The 25,472-nt window shown below is 40.8% G+C and overlaps 10 protein-coding genes across 10 annotated transcripts; 4 read left to right on the top strand and 6 right to left on the bottom strand. All coding sequences in view use genetic code 12, as the record gives it.

The window, feature by feature from the left end:
* On the bottom strand, positions 1-5,377 carry GSL2 (Gsl2p; the record flags this gene model as incomplete). Its single annotated transcript, XM_051814198.1, has 4 exons — positions 1-534; positions 772-3,407; positions 3,537-5,212; positions 5,283-5,377. 4 exons carry the CDS (start codon positions 5,375-5,377, stop codon positions 1-3), a joined length of 4,941 nt encoding a protein of 1,646 aa, XP_051672236.1.
* A 272-nt stretch (positions 5,378-5,649) lies between these two features.
* On the bottom strand, positions 5,650-6,750 carry CANMA_002159 (S8 family peptidase; the record flags this gene model as incomplete). Its single annotated transcript, XM_051814197.1, has 1 exon — positions 5,650-6,750. One exon carries the CDS (start codon positions 6,748-6,750, stop codon positions 5,650-5,652), a length of 1,101 nt encoding a protein of 366 aa, XP_051672235.1.
* A 417-nt stretch (positions 6,751-7,167) lies between these two features.
* CANMA_002158 (S8 family peptidase) lies at positions 7,168-8,298 on the bottom strand (the record flags this gene model as incomplete). Its single annotated transcript, XM_051814196.1, has 1 exon — positions 7,168-8,298. One exon carries the CDS (start codon positions 8,296-8,298, stop codon positions 7,168-7,170), a length of 1,131 nt encoding a protein of 376 aa, XP_051672234.1.
* A 264-nt stretch (positions 8,299-8,562) lies between these two features.
* On the bottom strand, positions 8,563-15,228 carry ACC1 (acetyl-CoA carboxylase; the record flags this gene model as incomplete). Its single annotated transcript, XM_051814195.1, has 1 exon — positions 8,563-15,228. One exon carries the CDS (start codon positions 15,226-15,228, stop codon positions 8,563-8,565), a length of 6,666 nt encoding a protein of 2,221 aa, XP_051672233.1.
* A 1,367-nt stretch (positions 15,229-16,595) lies between these two features.
* On the bottom strand, positions 16,596-18,233 carry CANMA_002156 (uncharacterized protein; the record flags this gene model as incomplete). The annotated part of the gene is made up of 1 exon (XM_051814193.1): positions 16,596-18,233. One exon carries the CDS (start codon positions 18,231-18,233, stop codon positions 16,596-16,598), a length of 1,638 nt encoding a protein of 545 aa, XP_051672232.1.
* A 710-nt stretch (positions 18,234-18,943) lies between these two features.
* Positions 18,944-20,194, top strand: ARG1 (argininosuccinate synthase; the record flags this gene model as incomplete). Its single annotated transcript, XM_051814192.1, has 1 exon — positions 18,944-20,194. The coding sequence occupies one exon, from the start codon at positions 18,944-18,946 to the stop codon at positions 20,192-20,194; it is 1,251 nt and encodes a 416-aa protein (XP_051672231.1).
* A 12-nt stretch (positions 20,195-20,206) lies between these two features.
* On the bottom strand, positions 20,207-21,574 carry CANMA_002154 ([Histone H3]-lysine-36 demethylase; the record flags this gene model as incomplete). The annotated part of the gene is made up of 1 exon (XM_051814191.1): positions 20,207-21,574. The coding sequence occupies one exon, from the start codon at positions 21,572-21,574 to the stop codon at positions 20,207-20,209; it is 1,368 nt and encodes a 455-aa protein (XP_051672230.1).
* A 202-nt stretch (positions 21,575-21,776) lies between these two features.
* CANMA_002153 (alpha-ketoacid dehydrogenase kinase family protein) lies at positions 21,777-22,925 on the top strand (the record flags this gene model as incomplete). The annotated part of the gene is made up of 1 exon (XM_051814190.1): positions 21,777-22,925. One exon carries the CDS (start codon positions 21,777-21,779, stop codon positions 22,923-22,925), a length of 1,149 nt encoding a protein of 382 aa, XP_051672229.1.
* Positions 22,926-23,072: 147 nt separating this feature from the next.
* On the top strand, positions 23,073-24,575 carry NRP1 (Nrp1p; the record flags this gene model as incomplete). The annotated part of the gene is made up of 1 exon (XM_051814189.1): positions 23,073-24,575. One exon carries the CDS (start codon positions 23,073-23,075, stop codon positions 24,573-24,575), a length of 1,503 nt encoding a protein of 500 aa, XP_051672228.1.
* Positions 24,576-24,682: 107 nt separating this feature from the next.
* DPM1 (dolichyl-phosphate beta-D-mannosyltransferase) lies at positions 24,683-25,402 on the top strand (the record flags this gene model as incomplete). Its single annotated transcript, XM_051814188.1, has 1 exon — positions 24,683-25,402. The coding sequence occupies one exon, from the start codon at positions 24,683-24,685 to the stop codon at positions 25,400-25,402; it is 720 nt and encodes a 239-aa protein (XP_051672227.1).
* Between the last annotated feature and the right edge of the window lie 70 nt (positions 25,403-25,472).

The raw sequence follows: 25,472 nt of genomic DNA, 5'->3' as shown, positions 1-25,472 counted from the left end.
CTAGTAATGCTTGACCTCTAAACTCTTCATAAATCCAATCTTCTTATTCGATGGCACAACTGGCTGTACTGCTAATGGGCGTGGCACGTAGCTCCTCAAATCAACCTCAAAGTATTTAGTAACAACAGTGGGAACAACAAATATGGAAGCAAACAACACCGTACTAGCTAAAAAGACAAAAACGTACAATACAGCCTGTAACCTTCGAATCTTCTTCTGTCTCTTAGACAAGACTCGAGGACGTATCTGGCTTCCTGGCTTCAACCAGAAAAGCATCAAAGTATGCCATTTGTCTGCGTACGGGATTAGCAAGATAGGAATTTGGGCATATAATATAACATGGGCCGCGAATAAGTCACCCACAAAGTACGACATTTCTGATGTCTTGCAGACTAACTCCCTAATAGGTTGAGTAATCACGTACCAACCTAAACCAGCTGTTGCCCATTTACCTGACCACCAGGAACGATTCGATCTATCATGTCTAAATTCCTTGGACACGAAAATTATTGTCGTCATTTGTAAAAACCAACACTGAATCAAAACTGTTAGCGTAAACCCCAAAACTGTTTTTGGAAAATCCCACCCTTGTAAGAGCCATAGTAATTCAAAGAAAAAAACGTGGTTCAAAACTGCCAAAGAGTGGGTAAAAGCTGCAAAAAAGGAAGGGAGTTTTTTGCAAAGCAATGTAAAGATAGGACCAATGAATATGGAGACAAAAAACCCAACCAATAATATCACAAAATTGATGAATATGGGCCCCAGGCTAACAATTATAATTCTCAAAATGCTGTTAACGGGTGTAGCCCTAGGGTTACCATTCTGCGAGTTTGCAAACAAGTACGCCAAACCAATAATTAAGATTGCCGACAACTGAAATACTGATTCGGTAAGCATAAGCTTGGCTCTTGAAGGTTTGACTTCACTAACGACTTTAATCTCCTCATTTAGGCTCAACCTTTTACTCTTGACTCCAACAATTCTACTCCTTCTTAACCTAGTGAAATTGATCCACGAAGAAATTCTGGCTTTACTGTTTCCACGGTGTAACCACTCGATATATTCCTTGTAGTCCAAAAAGAAATCATTCCAAGAAAATTGGTTTGGGTTGTATAAAAAAGGGCAAATTAGCAACCCAATGACAGACATCCAAAAATATAAAAGCAGTGTGATCCACATTGACATGGAACAGTATAGTATGAGCAATCCACAAATGATTCCATAATAAAGGCTCTCCACTGCAAATCTAGAATATAGGGTAACAAAGGGGACTCTAATCGTTGCAAATCCCCTTCCTGTAGCTAGGTACCGAGCACCCCCGATGGAAATATCACTTGCTAACGAATGACCATAGATTTTACAGATAAATACTTCAAATAATGGCGAAAACGATGCAAACTGCTTACTGAGCCTTGTTATGGCTTTGTAAAACCCTCTTTCCGTCAACTCTTGAACGCCCAATGGAACAAATGAAATGACAAACACAATAAAAATGGAAACAACACATCTCTGCAACCAATGAATGACTGGAATCAAGTTATAACACCCTGCTGGTCTCTTTGGGTCAGTAATTGGCCTATATCTGTCGTACTCGCATATAATGCTTTCCCGACTTAACGACGCTAGATTTGCAGATACCAACAAAAACAACTGAATCGAGAGAATGATAAACACATTGTTCAAATGAAATCCAGGGTGTGCATAGTAAAAGGACAAGAACCGATCAAGAGGCAATTGCGTTCCCAAGTAGAAATACTCTCGAGACAACATTTGCTCGCCCATTCCTGCGCCAATTTTTGTTGTGAAATTGAGAATGGATCCAAATCCCAAATCCCTTCCTTTACCGCACTGCATGTACTCACAATGCTTGATCCTTCCACCACGGAGGAGTACATTCATTCCAGCATAGATATCTTCGTTAAGATGCAATCCCTTCTGCGCTTTGGAGACACCACCTCTAGTAGTCATGAATATACCATTTAAAAAATCAGGATGGCCATAATGTAATTTGCCACCAATATGGGCAAGAGTTCTAGCAAAGAGGGTGCCAAAAGTTTGTTCTTTCCCAGCAGCCACATCACCAAGAATACCAATATTTTCTGAAAAGATGTACTCTCTAGTCCCAATTATTGCCACTGGATAAGCCAGGTTTGAACCTTCCAATTCATTCGAATAAGGGTCTAACGGGAAAGTAGCTTCTTCAAACTCAGCCAACACACTTCGAATCTTGAGACATTCTTCGAGGTAATTATCTTGGTTTGCATCAACTAGTTGAATGTATTCTCCACGGCAAAATATCAACGAGTGGTTCTGATTGTCTGATTTTCCGTCGCCTAGAATTGGATTTCCCGACAACCTCACTCTATATTTTGGCTCTCGGTCTCCATTTTCAAGAAACGAGCAGCTTCCGTCAATAAGGGCCGAATAAAATGTGACTTCTCCCGTATCTTCATCAATTTCTTCATCGAGATAGCAAATTTGAAGCTCAGGGTAAGCTCTCAACAAAAAATCAGTATTTTCCTTTTCCTCGGGAGTAAAGTACTTCATTCTCTGCATCGAAGTAATAATTCTAAACTTTCTATGCGCCATGATTGCTGCGTGCTCAATTTTTTCCATATCATCACCAAAAACACTGGACTCTGGATTCTCGACATCAAAAAGAAGCTTTATTGCCCTTGCATAGTTCATAAAGCCCGAAATGGTTCGATACAAGGTTTGCGACCGAAGGGAAGCCCAAATTCGGGTTCGAAGAATGTACTCAGGAGTTGCAACTTTGAACCCAACTGAGTAATACGGCAAGTCATCGAGCTTCTCTTTCGCGTTATCTGTTGATGCTGAGTCGGACTCAAACTCTTCGGCTAGCATCTTTGTATCTTTCACAAAGCAATTCCACTCTAGCGGATGCAACTGCTTCAAGTACTCTAGCATTGTTACATGTGAGTATTGCTCCTCTTCCCTGATTATCTCTCTCAATGATAATATAATCTTTTCGCTGTAATGAGGCACCAAAACGGAAAATGAAGGCATCAAGTGAATCGGACCTACTTCTGGCATAGGAGTTGACAAAGATTGTGCAAAAAACGTTATGCGCCGTTGCGCCTCGGATTGCTTGCTAAACAAAGCTGATTTAACTGATTGATCCTCTTGAGAAACAAAAAACATTGGCTCCTTCAAAATTATTCCACCTTCAACCCCTGGGTCCTCAATCAGCTTATAGATGAGCTTTTGGACATTTTCCAAGGAGATCAAGTGCTCTCGATACATGGATATAATGATTGAATTCCATACCTGCGACACCAACGACTTTGTCTTCAAATTCTTTTCATTGGAGACTGATATGATCTTGGAGAATATTCTTTTCGGTAATCTTGAAAATATATTTCGCCAAGGTGTCCAAATTGAAACACCTACATAGAATGAGCGGCAAACTGAAAATAAGGTGTTCCATATAATGTACCATAGGTATGTGTCTAGAATGAACAAAACTAGGTTTGTCAAGTATATGAGACATAAAACAATATATGGTTGTTTTGAACAAAGCCACGATCCGAAAAATGTCTCCCCTGAACATGTTACATGCTTCATTATGCTCAATTCACGAATGGGGTCTTTCATCGAGAGGGTCAAAAAGAAGTATGACTCTAAGAACTTGGAAATAAAAATGGCAAGCCACAAGGCATGTGATGCAATCTTGTCGGTGTCAGTGAGCAAGTAGAAATTTGTAATAAATGAGTTTTGCGGCAAGTATTTGCGATCATTGGACTTTGGACTCTTGATAAAAATCTTTCCTAAAGGAACAATGGAAAGATATACAACGATAAGGATAGACAAAGCAAACTGAATGGAAGCAATTGTTAAATCTAAAGTTGATTGTTCTCCTAAATCTCTAAATCCAAGTAAATAAACGCTCGGTGCTGTATTGAGAACTAGGAAAATCAAGGTAACAAGCAATCTGCCAGCAACTGGTTGTGCGCCGTACCATTTTCGCGGAATATACGAAAGTTCAAATAGGAGACTGATAAAATTGATCGTCAAAGCCACAGATCCACCAAGGGAAAGCAATGATAGCTGGGTTTGATATGTTGGAGGGTTATCCAATGTTTGTTGATAATTCTTTGTATACAAAGTGGGCGAATTGTAAACTGAATAGTACCAAAAGGCAGACAAGTGAATGATCCAAACTCTGTGGAAGTTTGCAAGAACATGTGACCAGCTACGCTTCTCCTTAAATGTTTTGTAGAATGCCTTCTGCCATTGAACTTCATTAAGCCGTGGATATCTCTCTCTTGGCGGAAGTTTCATTAATTTGGTTCCTTTGTCAGCCAATACCAACCTTTCAAGCCCTTTACTGTGCCAGAATAACTGATTCATGTCGTCATATCCAATGGCTGTACTGTGATCTCTATCCCGTCTGTGATACCTGCCATCAACAAGACGATACAACTGGTCCCTATAAAAATTGTACAATGGTGTAATTATGTGATCCAAAAAACTCACGGTAACTCTCTCAACTGGCACTTCCGGGTCAATGGAAAAGTAGTAATCATTGCAGCATTTAAAGATAAAACAAATGCATTCAGGCATAAATCTTATATTATTAGCTTCGCCCCAGATTAATAGATACAAAGCCAACTGTATTACCACATATGTCGGAGAAAGTGCCTGCATATTGGTCGCCCATTGCTCTTCGGCTGCTTCAAGCGTTGGCACAGCTTCATCCGAGTCCCTAATTTTACCATTTTTCACATTGTCAAAACCAACAAAGTCATCTACATCCATTTGAGCGGCAAAGTACCACTTGCGAAAGTTTGAATTAATTCCTCCCACATAATCGGCATGTACGGACCTCAACGCATGCTCAGTGCCTAAACGTGATGCTCGGGAATCCAAGAGCCTCATCAAATAATCAAACATATTCCTGGTGTTATCAAACTGAAATCCAAATATCGCAGTTAACTGCAAGAACACTGCTTCAATATCCTCTCTCGTTATCGGAACAGCCTCTTTTGGGTTCCAAGCAGGGTATGGATCAAACTTGTTGGAATAGATGTCGTAAATGCCATTCTCTGCCAAAGTCTCACCGGGGTTTCTGTAGTGGTACTCCTTGTCATCGCCAAAGCTCATTTTCTGTACCTCTGCCCATTTATTGGAGTCAAAGTGTGGGGTCTTAAATCCACTCAATGGAAATCCCGACGCATATCCCTGTACATTGCTATCTTCAAGATTGGGCCAGTTAGTAACAAAAGAAAGGGAAAAGTTAACTCCATCTAAACCTGTTTCACCTCATACCGATTGCCGTTGCGGTTCGTTTTAATAGCTCTATGGGGTCTGATTCCTCTTTGCTCTTTCTCGGAACCCTGTTCTTCTTAGCTGCCATTTTATGAGTTGGTTGAGCGAAGTTGTTGGGAAAGAATTTGGTTGTAAAAAAAATTATAAGGAGTTTGAAAAATATACCTTTCTTGTGTTGCAAACCAAGACAATTAAGACATCACCAGAAATGCTACAATACCACAATATTATACATGATTCGATTGAACTAAAATACTCTAGTTTATCTATATATCTTTCTATGTCTTTCTGAAGTTGTCAATTTTACCTCAACTTTAGGCAAAAGGAAATGAGAATGTCTCTTTGAAAGAAAACTTTCGATTACTCCTCTCCGTCCTCTTCAGCAGCAAACTTTTCAGCCAACAGGGCCTTTTCCTTAACTCCATTGTATACAATTCTGTTTGGTGTATGCTTTCTCAAAAATAGTGATGACTTTGTTATTCTGTTCTTGGCGGCCATTTTCAACAAAGTGGGCTTTACTTGCGAAGGAGAAATACCCTCACTCAATAAAATAGCAACCATGCCAGTGACAATAGGAGATGCCATGGAAGTACCAGACAAAACCAGGGAACTAAATGGGTTTTTGGCATTAACACTTGTCACATACGCACCACTTGCAAACAAGTCAACGCATTCTCCCCAATTTGAAAACCCAGCTACCGAATCGTTATAGTCGTCAATAGCCCCCACCGTTATGGCATACTTTGAGCTTGCAGGACTAGTCGTACAAGCATTTATATTTGAATTCCCTGCTGCCACCACAAATAATACCCCTGTTTTAGTCGCATGTTCTATTGCCCTGTTCAAGACGTGGTTTTTGTATGCTCCCAAGGACAAATTAGCAACACCTTTCATACCGGAGTCTATACAATGGTTGACCACAAAGTCAATTGCTGAAAGTATGGTGCTCAATGAGCCAGCACCTTGGCTGTTCAAAGCCTTCACTTCGACGATATTCACGTTTTTCGCCACGCCATAAGTGGCAGAACCTATTAACCCCGCCACATGAGTGCCGTGTCCATTTGAGTCGCCGGATCCTTCATTGGTATAATCAATTCCTGCTGACGCACGGCCTTGGAATTCCGGATGATTCACTTCAACTCCGGAATCAATCACGTACGCATTGACTCCCTGACCCATGAAGTCGTTATCATAAATATATGGATATTGTTTATTCGGCCTCAACCGTCTTCTCCTACTTACCCTAGCCAAGTGTCTAGGAGCATCATACTGGATCTCATAGTCTAAGCTTTTGAATGTCAAGTCTTCGGTAATGTCTTGGATCAAGGGACACCGCTTCAATCTATCTATAATTTCTTTGGAAAAATTCCCTGCAAATCCTTTAAAATCACCTATTGACACAGAGGTGCTTATAAGGTCTCGAACTTGGAGGTGCTTGGGGTATTTTCGGTCATATTCCATGAAACCATCTAATGACTCGGTTGTTTTCAATGAAACAAAGTACGGTTCGTCGGCGACACAACTGCATACCAAAGCAAAGAATAGCAAACTGTGTTTTATTAGCATTATTGGGCTATCGAAATCTACTAGTCCTTTGCTACTGGAAGTCTAGATGTATTTATGCCATTACTAGAACTTAGGACATAACAAGATTTTAAATCTAGCATAACAAATTCTTGGATGTTTTCTACCGTGGTTGCGATTGATAACATTGGAATTTCCTCAATGGTTAGGGAAACTTTTTTCTAGCTAGTCGTTGTGGGAGGGAGGGTCACAGCGTCGCTAATCTTTTGCACATGGAAGAGAAGAAGGTGGTTGGTGAATCGTAAAAATATTGAACATTGTATTTGTTTCTACACACTTAATATCAAGTATAATCTAAGGTTCCACTGGATTCTGGTATGACTCCAACTCATCCTTTGAATCACTGTCGTTATCTTTGTCTGCCTTCAGGAAACTCTCCTCAACTTCAACATAAGCTATTCTATTCGGTGTATTTGGCCTGAAATACAAACTTGTTCTCGATATTCTGTCCAAAGTTGCAATTTCGTTTAACCTATCTCTCACGTGTGCAGGATCTACACCTTCACTTAATATTGTAGCAACTACTCCTGCCACTATAGGACTGGCCATCGACGTGCCCGATAGAATCAGCGATTTATATATGTTTTTGAAGTCGACACTTCTCACATTCGAACCGCTAGCAAAAATGTCCACACATGAGCCCCAATTTGAAAATCCCGCTATTGAATCACCGTGGTCATCTATAGCACCCACTGTTATGGCGTATGTTGAGCTTGCGGGACTCATCAAGCAGGCATCAATATTTGAATTACCAGCAGCCACAACAAAAACAAGACCAGTTCGCGTCGCTTGTTCAATTGCACTGTTCAATATTGCATTCTGATGTGCTCCAAATGATAAGTTTGCCACGCCGGGCCTACCACTTCGTAAACGGTGGTTCACTGCAAATTCAATGGCCGATATAATTGTACTCAACGTGCCTGTTCCCACAGAATTTAGTGCCTTCACGTCAAAAATCTCCACATTCTTTGCCGCACCGTACGACTTTGCACCTATCAAACCTGCAACGTGTGTACCATGACCGTTGTTGTCACCCTCTCCCTCATTTGAAAAATCTCTACCGGTTCTTGCTCTCCCTTGGAACTCAGGATGACCAATGTATATTCCAGAATCGATGACATATGCGTTAACCTTCTTCCCTGCAAACTCGCTGTTGTATACAAATGGATACTTTAGAATCGGCAACATCCTTCTCCTTCTACTTAATCGGGCCAAATGACGGGGTGCAAGCATTTGGTAGTTTGTGGTGAAAGAATACACCTCGATATCCTGAGATATCTCATCAACTAAAGGACATCTTGATAGTCGTTCGAGAACTTTCTCGGTAAACTCTCCGGCAAATCCAGCAAATGAGCCTATCATGAAAGAAGTGGTGATTGAATCTTTGACTTGTAGTTCTTCTGAGTAGGAAGCGTCGTACAACATAAACGAATCTAAGGTCTCTTTTGGCTTTAAACTGATTAGAAATGATTTCTTCTTGTCACATCTGGTGACTACTAAGAGTAAAAGTAGTATAATATAACAGCTGGTCCATCTCATTGAGTTGTACTTGCAAATAACAAACTTTGTTGAAACTTGGTTGCAAAAACAAAAGTGGGGAAGAAAATGACTAAAAAAGAAACCAAAAGTTTAAATCGAACAAAAACTTAATTAAATATCATCTATAAATTCTAACAAGAATCAAGCCCTCTATAACGAGTCCAAAAACTGTTTCTTAGCATCTTGAGGAAGTTTTTCAACAAATTCTTTTACAGCTGCAAGTCCAGCGCCTGAATCCTTACTCAACAATTTAAACAAATCAGCTCTCGTGGCATCGTGTTTCAACTCCTCCAATCTCTTCGACAATTTGCTGTGATGTTCCTCAATCCAGTTACTAACTTCTTGGTCGTCATCATAATTAACTGCAGGCATCCAACTCTTCAAACGGGCTACCTTCTCCAACTTGTTGGAATTCTTGAGTTGATCACCAATCATGTTCAACACGTATTCCTCATTTAATCTTCTGCGTAATCTCCAGAAGAAGAAGCGTCTGGCATCGGACCATTTAACTTCTCCCCTAATAACGCCCTTGGCCAACATACGGCCTGATCTATCGTGCAAGTCAGCAAACTGGACTGAAACCTGAGCATATATAGGCAACAATGCTTTCTCCCTAGCGGTCAATTGACGACTAACGTCTGAATGTTCCTGAGGAGTCAAAGACCCATCATTCATTTGCTTTTTCAATTCAGCATACTTTGTGTCTAATCTTTCCATGGTGGCCAATAATTTATCACGTCTGTATTTGATACTAACCAAACCTTCGGCTTCCAAGACACCACCTCTTGAATCGACATCAGCATACATTTCCATCATATCTTCGTTGATTGTAGGGTCAACAACAACCCATGAACCACCTCTCAATTCACCAAAAGGAGGAATATAAGTAAAGATAGGTTGTTTAAAATCCACCAAAGCGTCAACAATGAACGATCCATATTTCAAAACTTCGTTGTACATATCCCTTTGACCACCAGAAAATCCTCTCCAGTTGGCCAAAATCATTAATGGAAGTTGCTCACCGTGGTTGAAATCATTAATTGCTTGTGCAGTCTTGAAAGCAGAATTTGGATGCCAAACTTGCCCAGCCTCGTGAACAAGTGTTTCTGTTGAATCTGGGTTAGCTGGGTCAGCAGGAATCATGTTGTCAACGGTTCTTGTTTCAACACCAATGACCCCAATAGGAATACCTCCAAGACGTGCTCTTCCAACAACAACACCCTTGGCCCATCCTGATAACGTTTCTTGGAAAGAGTCTTTATCAAACAATCCTGACTCAAACCCGTCTTCAGTCTTTTTACCTTCAATCATCCATCTGACATCAAAAGGTTCTTGCTTTGGTGGGAAATAGTCAACGTCTCTGTCCCAGGTGTCATCAGAGTCCAAAATAGGGACTGGCATTCCACGTTTAGCAGGGACATAGGACAACCACTCCATAATCTTTTCAACACCTTCCAAATCGTCATTAGCGGTCAAGTGGGAGACACCGTTCCTGTACATAATTTGAGTACCACCCAACTGCAAATTGGATGAGTAGACTTCCTTACCCAACATCTTGTTAATGGCAGGGGCACCTGTCAAGATAATAGGTTGTCCTTCAACTTGGATGGCTCTCTGTCCTAACCTAACCAAGTAAGCACCAATACCAACAGATCTACAAGTCACTAAAGTGATAGTGAAAATGTCCTTATAAGCTTTTGAAGTGGCACCAGCTATCAAACCGGATCCTCTAAGACATTCAACACCCAAACCATCATCGGCACCCACAATTGCCTTTATGACAAAACGTTCTTGTCCTTCCTCAACGACTCTTTCTGTAAGCAATGTTTCTCCCTTGCCATCTTCATCAATAGCATGTTTAGCTTCTGGTGTCAAGTACAAGTACTTGAATCCTTGTTCAGGTGATCCTTCCTTGTTCCAAGCAACTTGGAATAACGGAATTAATTCCTCGGCAATACCAATTCTGGCTCCTGAATTAGCCGAAAGGTAAATCCTAGGCACCCCCTTTTCTCTTGCAAGCTCAGTGCACTTGTTGAAAAAGTTATCCTCTTCTGGACCAAAAGACCCTATTTTGTGGGTGATATCATTGGCAACAATGACAAACTGACGTCCACGTGGATATTCCGGAGTCTTTGCGGTAACCAAGAAACCAACCATACCAATCTTATTCGATCCAGGATCTCTCTCTAAAGCAGTCAAACCTCCATTTTCATCAGGAATCAACTCCAAGGAAGTGAAAACATCGCTTGGGGCTTTTTGCCCATACCTCTTCCATTGTGAAAGAGTGGCCTGGCGGAAAAGCTCAGGGAAGTCGTACACATAAGTGGTACCCATATTGTGTGCCTTGTAACGCTTTGGTTGCAATGATTCCTTGACTGGATAAGTTGTTGAAATTGGTCTCAAATGCATTGGGCCTGGTTGACCAATTGACTTAAACACCCAATCTCCTTTTGCATTCTTCATTTCCAAATAAAGGTCTGACTTGACAACATAACCAGAAACGTTGTTGATGATGGCACGAAGTGGAAGAGCATTACCTTTAGGGTCGGCGCACACAATTCTAATTTCGGCACCAGTAATCCTCAATCTCCACAACCTTCTACCAAATCTCTCCAAGAATGAACCAAAAGCTGCTTCAACTTCAGCTGGCTGGATGTTAAATACGTTTGAAAAGTTGATAAAGATATGGTTCAAGTCCGAATTGGATGTGTCAACAACTTCCAAAGTGTCTAAAATATCGCTCATTAGCCTGTTGGACTCGGAGATCAAGTACTCTGAAATGCTGATATCGTCCTTAATAACGCCAGTCCTAATGATACCCCTGGTGAAGAATCTCTTATCTGAAGGTGCATTCTTTCCGACTGCTTCGTAAACATGGATATTTCTATTGTTTGTGAAAATTGGCTTGATATCAAAGTTTGCTAATCTTCCCAACTCCAATTGGAAAGCCAATGCTGGCTCAATGTGTCTGATAACCTTGTTTTCCAAATAATCAGGACCGGTAAATGTGTAGTACTTTGGATAAGAACCAATTTGGTGAGCAAATACAAAGGTAACACGACGTACACTAGCCTTTACCAAATCTTCTCTGTACTCGTCCAAAAGACCCCTGACTCTTTCTAAATATTCAGCTTCATTGGAATATCCATCGATGTTGTTTACCACAATATTGAGAACATTAAGCAACTCGGTCTGTTCATCTCCAGCTTGGAAAGTCAAAGCATCACTTGGTTGAAGCTTCTCCAAAGCAGCACTCAACATGTCATCCACATCATCAAAATGTCTGCAAGGGACCAAAACACCAGTCCTTTCCATGTGGTCGGTCTTTGAATCAACAACAAAAGACAAATCAGACACCGAAGCAGAGTGTTTCATGGCAGTGTTTTCCTCCTCTGTAGCTGGCTGTTGAATAGCATTAAATCTCGAGTTAGCAATGCTAGGCAATTTGAACTTCCACTCAATGACTGGTAAATTATCGTGAAAATCGTATTCAATCTTGCCTAATTGGTATGCACGATATGAACGTCTCACATATACTTCGGCAGCAGCAATTGAAACCCATTCGTCGCTATTTACGAAAAATTGGGCCAAGACATCAAATACAATATGCTTAGAGTCAACAACTTCTTGAATAATGTCCAAATTAGGTTCTCTGTGTTTAGCATACATTTCACCGTACGATGTTTGCAATACCGACGACCTCAAAATGTGTTCCAATTGATCTGATCTTTCTTTAATTGAAGGTAAGGAGCATTGAATCAAAATCTCTCTGGCTTTTAATGCAACTTTGGCACATCCACGAGAGTCCAATTGCGCCAATGTTTTCAACGCGTCTCTAATTGAAACTGCAATTGAAGAGTTGGATTGTAACAATGGCTGGTATTCCTCAAGGATAGCAATTATCAAGTTGTTCTTGGCCGAGACTTTCGAGTGTGACAAACAAATGCTGATGACTTTCTTCAAATCGGACTTGTGTTCATCTCTCAATTTCAAAATCACATCGTCTTCTCTTACATTGTGACCAACAAACAAGCTTTCAACATTGTAATATTCATGAATCAATGAGGCGAAGAAATCATATTCATGTTCCACCAAACCCTTTTCGTACCTTGTTGCGATGCTAACCAATGGCGAAACAATATCTTTCAAAGTACCATCTTCAGATTCGGCAACTGCTTTACCAATCTGTTTTAGGAGTTGACGAGCAGGGAAATCGGCACTTCTTGACTTAGTTCTTTCAATCAATGCAGTTAAGGATTCATCCAACTTTATTGGCAATCTTGAATGCAATGCTGAAATACATTGCTGCCACTCGGAGTATGGTAACTCCCTATCCTTCAAAACTTCAACAATCTTCTTCAAGGTTGAGTTCATAATGACTTGGTTGTCGTAACCGGCTAGGATATTCCTCAAAATAGTTGCATAATCATGGAACTTGTGAGCAGGTTTAGAACCTCTGACATTTGGTTCACCCATTTCAGGCAATGTTCCTTCAAAAGGTTTAGCATGTTTAACCTTACTTGGATCATCTAAGGCCAAAATCGCAAGCATATCACCGGCATTGACAGTTGACCCTGGTTGTTTTATTAATTGAACAACACCATTCTCTTGTGCCACTAATGGCATGCACATTTTCATAACCTCGATTTCAGCAAAAGTATCACCAGCATTGACATGGTCTCCACTTTCAACCAAGTACTTAACCAATTTTCCTGGAGAGGGGGTTCTCAATTGCGTTGGGTCATTTTCAACCTCAAGCAAACAGGTCTTTCCATCAACGGACAATCTTGTGGCAGAAGCCTCTTCTTTCCAATACACAGCGTGCGATTTACCACCCAATGCGCACAACAACCCTCCATCGGACAAAGGACGTGCGCCCACTGTGCATCTCGAACCATTGAGGAACAAGGTGTACTTATCATCAGACGATTTGGTAGCAGTAAACTTGAACCTCTCGCCCTCGTAGATAAACTCAACTGGGAAAATAGTTTTCAATACATTCTTGTGAGGAACTTGACCACGCTCCAACGACTGGGCAAATTCTCTTTCTTCTTCTTCGGCTTGAATGTGGGCTTTGGTTACAGCACCGCAAACAATAGCAACAGTACGGTCTGGTCTCTCTGCAGTCAATTTTTTCGTAATCAATTCATCCAACCATCCTGTGGTAATAGTGTTGTCTTCGAAATCCGGAGTCTCCAACAATTTAATCAAATATTCAACGGTTGTCCTAAAATCTCCTCGGATGCTCAATTCTTTCAATGCAACAACCATGTGTTTCCTTGAAGCTTGACGATTCTCACCAAAAGCAAAAATGTGACCAAACTGGGAATCAGAAAATGAGTGGATCGATGACTGGTTGCTTACAGAAAAGTAACCCCATACGTTAGAAGACGACCTAAAGTTCAATTCATGTAAAGAACCTCCACTTGGTTTGAATCCTTCACCAGGGTCTTCCGAAGTAATACGACAGGCAGTACAGTGACCTTTTGGAGAAGGTCTTCTTTGACTGACAACAGCGTTTTCAGTACTAAATTCGAAATCGATTTCTGTAGCAGAGTGAGGATCAGTACCGTAAAGGGTTCTAATATCTCTGATTCTATGCATTGGAATACCCATGGCAATTTGCAACTGAGCTGCTGGTAAATTCACCCCCGTAACCATTTCAGTTGTAGGGTGTTCAACTTGCAATCTGGGATTCAATTCAAGGAAATAGAATTTGTCTTCGGCATGTGAGTACAAATATTCAACAGTACCCGCACTAACGTAACCAACTAACTTACCCAATCTGACAGCTGCTTTCTCCATCTCGGTAAATGTTTCTTTCCTTGCAATTGTGACAGGTGCTTCTTCAATAATCTTTTGGTGTCTTCTTTGGACAGAACAATCTCTACCAAACAACGAAATATTAGTTCCATATTGATCGGATAATAATTGGACTTCCAAATGTCTAGCATCACCGGCAAGCTTCATAATAAATATTGGTGATCCGGGAATCTCATTTGCTGCTTGGTTGTACAATGTGATAAAGTTCTCTTCACTTTCAACCTTTCTAATACCCTTACCACCACCACCTTCGGAAGCTTTAATCATAACCGGGAACCCAATCTGTTTAGCTTTTTCCAATCCATCCTCAGGTCCTGTACAACAACCTTTGGCGTATACATCTTCAGTCACAGAAACCAAGTTCGTTTCAGGGTCCACGCGAACATCATCAACTCCTGTACCAGACCAAGGAATACATGGGACATCAGCGTGTTGTGCAACAATGGTGGACGAAATTTTATCTCCCAAAGATCTCATAGCAGATCCTGGGGGTCCGATAAAGACAATCTTTTTTGGCGATGCTGCCAACCTCTCTGGTAAAAGCGGATTCTCGGATGCGTGTCCCCAACCTGCCCAGACAGCATGAGCGTCGGTATTTTCTGCAATATCAACAATTAAGTCAACGTTGGCGTGATTGTTGTTGTTTGTTCCTCCTGGTACTTCTACAAACTGATCGGCCATTCTAATATACTCTGCATTTGCTTCCAAGTCTTCGGGAGTTGCCATCACTGTAAATTGTATTGCTCTCTCGTCACCAAACGTTTCGTATGCCCATTTTCTGACTGATCTTATCTCCTTAACGGCAGCAATACCATTATTTGCAATTAAAATACGTGATATGACGGTGTGACCTTGATGTGACTTGACAAAATCGGTAACTTTTGACGGTTCCGCTTTGGAGACGGAATTCAACCCAAGAAAGTGGGGAGCCAAGTTATTATGTAACAATGAATAGTCCAGCATGACGCTTGGGGTGGGTGATGAATCTGACATAACTTGTGAATTCCTCGTGGTATAGAAACGGTGTTGGATGAGTGGTCTATACTGATTAGCGCGAAAGTGTGCTTTAAGTGAAAATCTAGCAATCAGGTTAGTACTACGTTTATTCCATATCATATAAATGACAGCGAAATTGGCACTAGCTAGGATGTTGCTAACGAGCAAGGGATTCAGTGTTGTAAGTATTTAATGTTGCATCGTCTTCTCTTTTTCTTTTTTAGGATCGATGGCGCGCGAAACTTAGCTGCATATTGGTTCCCCGAGAAATAACCAAGACACCTTGCCTGGGTGGATATCACAGTGCTTGAGATATATTATAAGGTGTCCCTGTAGTCGATGCCACTGGATTCCCCATTCCCAACTCATAGCCTGCCGCGTGGATGCTCCAATGAATATAAGCTTTTACATACCTTTTAATGATTGATAGTGAAACGATGAATGGTTCCTTTTGTTCTGTAGTTTAACTCAATTGAAATACTCTATTGTCGATATTGAGACTGTGTCTGGTCGCAAAATCACTTTGTTGATAACTACCTCTAGATTCGATGGTTCGTAACGTAAATGAATAAATTCAAGATCGATAGGATTCGACTAAAACAATGACACTCGGTTCGGTTCAATGAATGAATGAAAGTATGCAACAAATAAAACCTTTTTTTAAATGAAGGAATCAGGTTAGTTATATAATGAGAGAAGCTTAGTTGGGATGAATTTTTTAAAGGTTGAGCTGAAGACTATCACTAAGCTCAACCCTCTTTTGTGTAATGTTGACTGCTTGGATTTTTTGGTTTTTTGGTTTTTTTGTTGAGAGTGGTTCTGCATATAAAAATGATAAAGTCGAAATGACTTACGTCCGAAATGGACTTTTGGTAATGGCTTTACTGTGTTGTATATATATCTCTGTGTTGAAAAGAGAAGGAGATCATATTAACAATTGAGGATGTACTGCATTTGTAAACATTAGCAACCTCTTGGCTCGACTCAACTACAATTCACCTACTTTTAGGACGTGTATTGTATATCCTTTTCGCGACTGTCAATATTTTTTTCAGCTAGTGCGTGTGTGTGTGTGTGTAAATATAATGTAATTATTTTTCTTTTTTTTAAGTCGTACTCCCAACACAAATGATTTTGTTGTATGTTGGGCCAAAATTTTTTTTAAAAAAAAAAAAACTCCGGACTCATATAAAAACTTATTCTGGGATCTTTTGTTTAAGGAATGCAATGTTATTGACGTCAATTGCAGATTATATTTTACGACAAAAGGGTTACAACTGTTCTTTTTATTTACTACTGTCTAATACTACTTCTGTACTACTTTTTAACTTTTAATAATCAAATAATATCGTCCCTATCTATTTCTACAATAGTGGCTGGAATTTTGGTAACATTGGTTGAGGTTTGTTAAATGCCTCGTTTGCATCTGGCTTAAATTGATACGTATCATTTGCATTTGTTCCAACACTGTGTAATGGTGGGGGCAAGATGATCTTGGGTTGCACATCATTATTGACTCCATAGCCTGTATAGTGAGCTTGTTGTGCGCTGTGCAAAGCAGCAAAGTGTTGGATTGGAATCGTTGTTTGAGTCGAAATCTCAAGCTCGATCTCTGGGTTGGCATTTCGAAACACTTTTTCCAACTCCTGATCAGTTTGTATTATCCTGTCCTGATAGCGAAACTCTAATATAGAGTTGTTGATGTTGAATGCACTTTTGGCATTTTCCAAAAGCTCGTAGAACCGGGGCGTTGCTGATAATCCAGATGGATAAAAGAATTCCAACGACTGATTCAAGAATTTCAAAATGATGCGTTTCCTGGGTCCCGAGCTAGCTCTTCTGTCTCCTGTAGGGACCGAACCAGCTTTGGTGAACATTGGTGACTGCGACCTCAGTTTGACACTGAGTGGCACTGCTACGTTCTCACTTTGTATTGTGGACGCTACTTCGGCCAACTTGCTCAAAGAAAATGTGTCTTCAAGTTGAGTTACTGATGTGAATGGTATGGAGTTCCTGCTAATTAAGGGGTATTCTCTAACAACAGAAACGTATAATATTTCGGCCACTGGATTTATTATTTCATCAAAACCAAAATCTTTCACCAACCCACCCAACAAAGTGTACAATGAAATCACTGCAACTTCATCATTAATTGTATTGGTTGTTAGTGGATCCAACTCTCGGAAAAACTTGGCCAAGTAGGTGTCTTGGCATAGCTTGTTTCTTAAATAATCCAACGACTGCTGGTTCACATGCGTAAATGATTTCTCACAAATGTATCCAATGCAACTCATCACAACGGACATACCTAGAAACTGTAAATTACTTGACCTCAAGTCGTTGGTGCTTTCATTACATGTTTTAGACCTCTCAATCTTGTTAATAATTGCCTTTTTTGCAACCTCCGCCAGCGGCAGGTTAACCTCAGGCGACGCAAAATTAGATAAAGGAGGTAGTCTTGGCTTAGTCATATGTTCAATCATATCCACGGCATGGTCGTTAGACGAAAATTGTTTTGTTCTATTGTAGTTGACGTCGTACACCTCGTCTTCATGTTGTACTATTTCCGACAAGAACCGATCATTCCCAGCCTCTTCGCTTGAAGAAGTGCTGTTTCTTTTTGATCTCTTTTTACTAGCTTCCTCGGTTCTGCTATGCTGGTCTCTTTCTCGCTTGAGATTACGTTTCCTATTTCTTCTGACGGACTGAACCGCAGCTCGTACCAACTTGTCAAAGTCATCAGTATACGACTCGTCATACCCAAACTCTATTCGCAATGTCTCGGCAACTTTTCTAATTTCCAACTCTTGTTCACTAGCCTTTCTCGAACTTAGGTCCATCGTATCTATCAACTCTAGTCTTCGTGCGCTAAAGCGTTTCCATAGTCTGTCATCAAGAAAGTTTAATTTGTTCCGTATGGAATGAGTCACTCCAAGCTTAGAGGACTTGTAGGAGTCTGTATTTCGATTATACGTCGAGCTTTGTGAAGTAACCTCAAGCATAGTCTGTATATGTTGTGTAAGTAGTGCTGGAAAAGGTTGAAAATGGGTTTCAACTTTGAAGCGAATGACTCTGAATCAACAATTTTTTATAAGCGCTACCGAATGTGACCGTCTATATGCAGGTTTACGGCACCACCAAATGCCGTTTTGGTACAGCAGCTGATCAGACTCTTGACAGAAAAAAAGCTTAGCGTCAGGATAGCAGGGAGTGTTACGCTTTACATTGAATCTGTACTGGTATAGTCTTTAACTTGTAAATACTTTTCTTCAAGAAGCATTTCATGGCAAAACGAGGAATTCTCACTTAGCTGTTTAAAGCCGACAAATTCATCCAACATTTTGCGTAAATCTGAAGCAAATATTTTCAAATTATAGCCAACAATGCCATTCATAAGCAACATGAATAATTGGGATCCAAGTTCTAACCATGGTGGACACTAAAACCACCCCCCTTTGATAACTGAGAACTTCTACATGGAGTCAAGCTATGTTCAAAATCGGTAGCGTTGTTTGACCTCAACGCGCGCTACCTCACCCTAAATATGACTAATTTGGTAACCCAGATTAAGCGCGCTTAACTGGGATGGAATGTTTTTTCTTATTTTTTCAACAAACTGATAACTATAAATTAGATTGAAGAATGGAAAAAAAATTTTTCTCCTAGAATTGTCTTTCTTTTATTCAACAACTTATTGAATTAATATCACATCATGTCTAAAGGAAAAGTTTGTTTGGCTTACTCTGGAGGTTTAGACACCTCAGTTATCTTAGCCTGGTTATTGGAACAAGGATATGAAGTAATTGCGTTCTTGGCCAACATTGGTCAAGAGGAAGACTTTGACGCTGCTGAAAAAAAGGCTCTAGCCATTGGTGCCACCAAGTTTGTCGTTGTCGACGTTCGTAAAGAATTTGTTGAAAAGGTTTGTTACCCCGCTATTCAAGCCAATGCGGTTTACGAAAATGTATACTTGTTGGGAACCTCATTGGCTAGGCCAGTTATTGCTCAAGCTCAGATCAAGGTTGCTGAAGAAAATGGATGTTTTGCCGTGAGCCATGGGTGTACTGGTAAAGGTAACGATCAAGTTAGATTCGAATTGAGTTTCTACGCCTTGAAGCCAGATGTTGTTGTGATTGCCCCATGGAGAGATCCCGAGTTTTTCAATAGGTTTGCCGGAAGGAAAGACTTGTTGGACTATGCTGCTGAGAAAAATATACAGGTTGCACAAACCAAGGCAAAGCCATGGTCTACTGATGAGAATTTAGCTCACATCTCCTTTGAGGCAGGTATCTTGGAGGACCCAAACACCACTCCACCAAAGGATATGTGGAAGTTGACTGTTGACCCAACGGATGCTCCAAATAAGCCCGAAACATTTTCCGTTGTTTTCGAAAAAGGTTTGCCTGTTCAGTTGATCTTGGATGAGCAAAAGAAGACCATTACTGAACCCGTTGAGTTATTTACCGAAGCAAACGCTTTAGCCAGAAGGAACGGTGTTGGAAGAATTGATATTGTTGAAAATAGATTTATCGGTATCAAGTCAAGGGGCTGTTACGAAACACCAGGTTTAACTTTGTTGAGATCCACCCATATTGATTTGGAAGGATTGACTATGGACCGTGAAGTCAGAGCCATTAGAGATCAATTTGTAACACCTACGTGGGCCAAGATATTGTACAATGGTATGTATTTTACCCCTGAAGGTGAATATGTCAGATCTATGATCCAACCGTCTCAAAACACCGTTAATGGTGTTGTTAGAGCTGCTTGCTACAAAGGATCGTTGTCGATCTTGGGAAGGTACTCAGACACTGAGAAGTTGTACGATGAAACAGAATCTTCAATGGATGAATTGACTGGTTTCTCTCCTGAAGACACATCTGGATTCATTGCTGTCCAAGCTATCAGAATCAAAAAGTATGGTGAAGCTGCCAGAGAAAAAGGTAATCATTTGCAGCTTTAAATTGTATGTAAACTAAATCTCATTTGTCCATGTTCTTAATGTCTGTAGAACCTGTGCTGGGTTTTTGGGTAAGCTCGCTTTTGCACCTTGGTTCGTTTTGCTAGACTCGAGATGCCGCTCAAGGTGTTGTACCCAGACGCGTATTATCTCAAGTCCCTTTGCACGGCCGATATCCTCTGCAAACTCGTCCTTATGATTGGCGTAGTAGATTGCGCTAAGCCAGATAACTTTGTTGAACATGGGGAATCTAAACTTTGTAGGAACCTTTGTGATTCTCTCTATATCGTAAATCTTCAACTGTGTAGGCATATCGCGCAATGTCAAGTAGTTTCCTCCAAGTACAAGAGAGTCTTGTGGGGTGTGCACACAGTGGATCCATCCACTGGGGATTATAAACAAGTCCCCCGGTTGTAGAGAGACTTTGAATCCCCCGGTTGGGTAGACTTTTTCCTTATTGCGGAATATAAAATGTTCAGGGTACCAGATAAAGTTTTGATTTGGTTCTAAGCACCACGAGGTGTATATGTCAAGATTGTCTTGAGTTGGTGGAAACATGAGGAAAGATTTACAGCCCTTGATAACAGTGTAATAAACTGAGGTGCCTCCGAAATCAATGTGGAAATCGGTAAATGAATCCTTTACCGACATTAAGCAGTACTTGGTAACTTTACTGCGTTCCTGTTTATCATCCTTATCCCACACCTTATCCACTAAATCCATGTCACGAACCATTTTAGGTCGTTCAAACTCGGTACCCAATTCAGGAGCATTTGATATTTCTAGAGATATTACATTGCGTAGTCTATCGCGATGTGCTTCGTCTGTTTTGAAATATTCACGCCATTGGTGTAGTTTCCAACCCGGGGTAACTCCTTGCTGCGATATCACATCCATAACTTCAACCGGTTCTTCCGGTCCACAGCATTCAGTAATGTAGTCGATAGTGAATTCCTTCCGAGGTCGTGGTAGCTTCATATCTACAAGGTTACAATCAGCATTTGGAACGAGAATTGGTTTTTCCATCCAAAGGGCTTGGTCTTTGGTTAAATCTCTTTGTATTGATATGTTCTTTTCACCTGTGAATTGCAAGAACTTGGGAAGTTGAAAGTGAGAAGCTTTATCTAGAGCAAATGCGTCACCTTCATTCAATGCCACGTAGTCTATCAGGACTCTAGACCTCTTTGATTTTCTCTTGTACTTGGAGGGTCCATATTTGTGAGCGCAAGTTTTGCAATGGTATGATATAAAGTCGCCCAAGTTGTGGTCGGGGATTTCTAAGCATTTCGAATGAAGCCATTGCTTGCATTTTGAGCATTGGATCCACATCACATTGTAATCATCGTATGCCCCTGCACATATGGGGCACTCATCTTTTGACATCTTTGAGTGGTGTGATTGATAAAAAGAAAAATTTTAGAAAAAAACTCGAGAACCCCAGAAAATACACTTTCTGATTAGGACAATGAGAATCAATCTGCTACGTACGCTATGCAACTTCCGTCAGTCGAGGTATCTCCTGTTGACACCAGAGAAGAATCAACACCAGCAGCAAAAGTTTCTTGAGGAGTACAAGATAAGAACTATGTTGGAGCAGCCGATATTCCACTACTCGAGGAAACCACTACCACAGCTTCTGTTGAGCCAGTTGTACAGCCAATCGGAAAAGCTATCGCCTAGTTTCATTCTCCAGAATGCTAGGGAGACAATTGAACACTTACTTATCTACAATGCTAGACGATTGCGCGAGTTTCGAAGTCTTCCTTATCTTGTTGTTCTCAATCCGTCGATTCTGGAGAGTTACGACTCTTACCTTCAGCTGATGAGTTCTTTGTTGAAGGCTAGCTTATACACACCGCATACACTCGAAGAGAATACTGAGTTTGCTGAAAAGGTTTTGAGCGAGTTTATCGATATACACGCTGATACCTTGCCCAGCTTATCCAAGGGTTTCGCCGAGGTGAGCAATCTCTTGCATATGAAGCAGATTAGTCAATTTTTGGATCGCCATTTGAAAGAGAGAATAAGTATGCGTCTTATTGCCCATCAACATATCGAGTTGTCGCGGTCAATTGCTAGTCCCAATTTTACCAAGGGGAGATACAACGGTGTGGTAAAACTACTTCATTTACCTGACGTGATTAAAAAGAATGCAGAAGTAGTGAATGATATAACAATGATGAAATACGACCAGTCTGTACAGGTGAAGATTGACACAAATTTGAAATCTGGAAACTACTGGAGCCAAGCTGACCCGGGTCTTGAAATTTCAAAGGATGAAATTTTGAACTTTCCATACATAGAGTACCACTTGGATTACATATTCATGGAACTTTTTAAAAACTCGTTTAGGGCACAAATTGAAAACAATGTTTCTGACCCAGTAACAGTTACAATATCAACGTCTCAAAAGTCGCCCCGATTTATGGAGATTCGGATAAGGGACAAGGGGAAAGGTATACCGCAAAAAACGTTGCTGCATATTTTTGACTACTCTTTCACCACCTACGAGAGTAATGAAGGGGAAGCTTTCAAAACATTAAATGTTCCACCTGAGCATCTCGGTGGTGGGCACTCGGTTGCAGGAATGGGATTTGGATTGCCTTTGGCAAAGCAATACATTGAAGTGTTTAATGATACGGTTTCTGAATTGAATGAAACAAAGGGGCTGTTGACTGTGCAGACGTATCCCAGGTGGGGAACCGATGTGTATTTAAAGACAGTGGGTCAATAATTTGTAGCAGTAGTAGTAAGCGCCTGGTGTGTAGTGTGGAAACAATAGCACAAAGTCGAATTATCAACAAATCTGAAAAAAAAAGAAAAACAAAAAAAAAAATTGCAACTAGCATTGGACTTTCATCTAGCTACTTTGCATTCAACTATGAGCGACTTCTACATTGTTATCTATACTAGCACAACTTGTGACAACTCGAACACATATGTAACAAAGGACTCAACCGAGCTAATTTCTTTGGCTTGGGCGGTAATAGATGTGACAACCTTGGAGATAATACATGAGGAAACCATCTTGGTTCGTCCTATGAATACACCAATTACGCCCTTTTGTCAACAAAAGTATAAGCTAACATGGGAGCATGTTCGTAATGCCGGATCATTCAAAGATGCTATAAACAAGTTAGACCAGTATGTTCAGGAAAACATTGTCTCACAGGACAAAGAGTTTCTGTTTGTTACGTTTGAGATGCCAAACTTGAGAGCTCAGCTTCCAAGAGAAGCACGCGACAAAGGTGTTGTGTTGCCGCCGTACTTGCAGCATCCACGATTGTTTGACTTGCCAACAGAGTACTCGAAATGGCTTACCAGTCACCCTGAAGCTTTATCGTATACGGCGTCATCACTTTCAAACATGATGACAGCTTTGGAAGTGGGGGGAGAGGACTCTATAGAAGGAGAGGCACTGTTGAAAGTTTACACTAAAATCACCATTCAGTTGATGAAAAAATCCCTCCCGTTGGAAGACCACCCTACTGTTTTCACCAAGCCTTATGATATTGCCGAGGATGTCAAAGCATTTGTTTCTGAAGGATCAAAAGTGCTTTACCTTTCCAATTTGCCGAGTGATACCACTCAATCGGAGTTGGAGTACTGGTTCACCCAGTATGGAGGGCGACCAGTAGCCTATTGGACGTTAAAAAGCACCGAGGAGAGGACAATTAACAAAGGTAGCACGGGGTTTGCCGTTTTCGGTACCCACGAAGAGGCAACTGAGTCACTAGCGATGAATGGAAAGGCGCTAGGTGATCGCGTGATTGAGGTACAGCCCTCATCGACAAAGGTGCTTGATAAGGCTAGTGACTTGCTAACTCCTTTCCCTCCTTCCAAGAATAGACCCAGACCTGGTGACTGGACGTGTCCGTCATGCGGGTTTTCCAATTTCCAACGAAGAACACATTGTTTTAGGTGCTCTTTTCCTGCAACCAGTGCAGTAGCGATACAGGAGTCAATATACTCAGGTAATCAACGCAAGAATGAAGATCAAAAGGTTGAACAACCACAGACGGCGAATGGAGATGGAAACAATAGTAATGGCAGGCACAGTGTGCCATTCAGAGCCGGAGACTGGAAATGTGACATGTGCCAATACCACAATTTTGCCAAAAACATGTGCTGTTTAAAGTGCTCATCCGCGAAACCAATTTACAACACACATGGCAATGCCATTCATAATGTCAACTCTACTGCTGCGGCAATTGCTGCTGCCACTGCCAGTGGACAACCTTTAAATTTGAATAACAATTTTGTGAACTTGCATCAGTTTCGTCAACCAGCACGAAACAGCCCTAATCTTGCAGGGGCCCATCATCCACCACTGAGAGACGATACTGCTTTGAGTGAGAAGATGCATTCGCTAGATTTATATTAAATTGTTGGAAAAAAAGACAACACACGAGAAAAAACTTAAAAAAAAACAGAGTAAATAAATTAATAAATTAATATACTGACACGTAAGAAGAACCGACAACATAAGCAATGACAGCTAACAAGTATTCCGTTATTTTACCGACTTACAATGAGAGAAGGAACTTGCCCATCCTTGTCTACTTGTTGAATAAAACATTTACCGAAAACAAATTGGACTGGGAGGTGGTTATCGTCGACGACAATTCTCCTGACGGGACACAAGAGATTGCCAAAAAATTAATTGACATTTTCGGCCCCGAACACATTCAATTACGTCCAAGAGCTGGTAAGTTAGGATTGGGTACCGCCTACGTTCATGGTTTGCAGTATGTCACTGGAAACTTTGTAATCATTATGGACGCAGACTTTAGCCACCACCCAGAAGCTATCCCTGAATTCATTGCTAAGCAAAAGACCGAGGACTATGACATAGTTACTGGAACTAGATATGCAGGAGATGGGGGTGTTTATGGCTGGGATTTCAAGAGAAAGTTAATTTCAAGGGGTGCCAACTTTCTAGCCACTGTAGTACTCAGACCGAATGTCAGTGATTTGACTGGAAGTTTCAGATTGTACAAGACACCAGTGTTGAAAAAGATTATTGATGTTACTCAGTCTAAGGGGTACGTTTTCCAAATGGAAATGATGGTGAGAGCTAGAAGCTTGGGCTTTACTGTGGGTGAAGTGCCAATCAGCTTCGTAGATAGATTATACGGTGAGAGTAAGCTAGGCGGTGATGAGATTGTGCAGTATGCTAAAGGTGTTTGGTCTTTATTTACCAGTGTTTAGGGCGCGTGTATAAAGGAAAAATGAAAAAAATGTGAAAAAGATGAAAATATAGAAAATCAAAAGTAAGATC

The sequence above is a fragment of the Candida margitis genome (genome assembly GCF_024628925.1).
Source record: "Candida margitis strain CBS 14175 chromosome Unknown scaffold2, whole genome shotgun sequence".
In the NCBI taxonomy this organism is placed as follows: domain Eukaryota; kingdom Fungi; phylum Ascomycota; class Pichiomycetes; order Serinales; family Debaryomycetaceae; genus Lodderomyces; species Lodderomyces margitis.
This window is presented reverse-complemented; position numbering and strand designations above follow the sequence as displayed.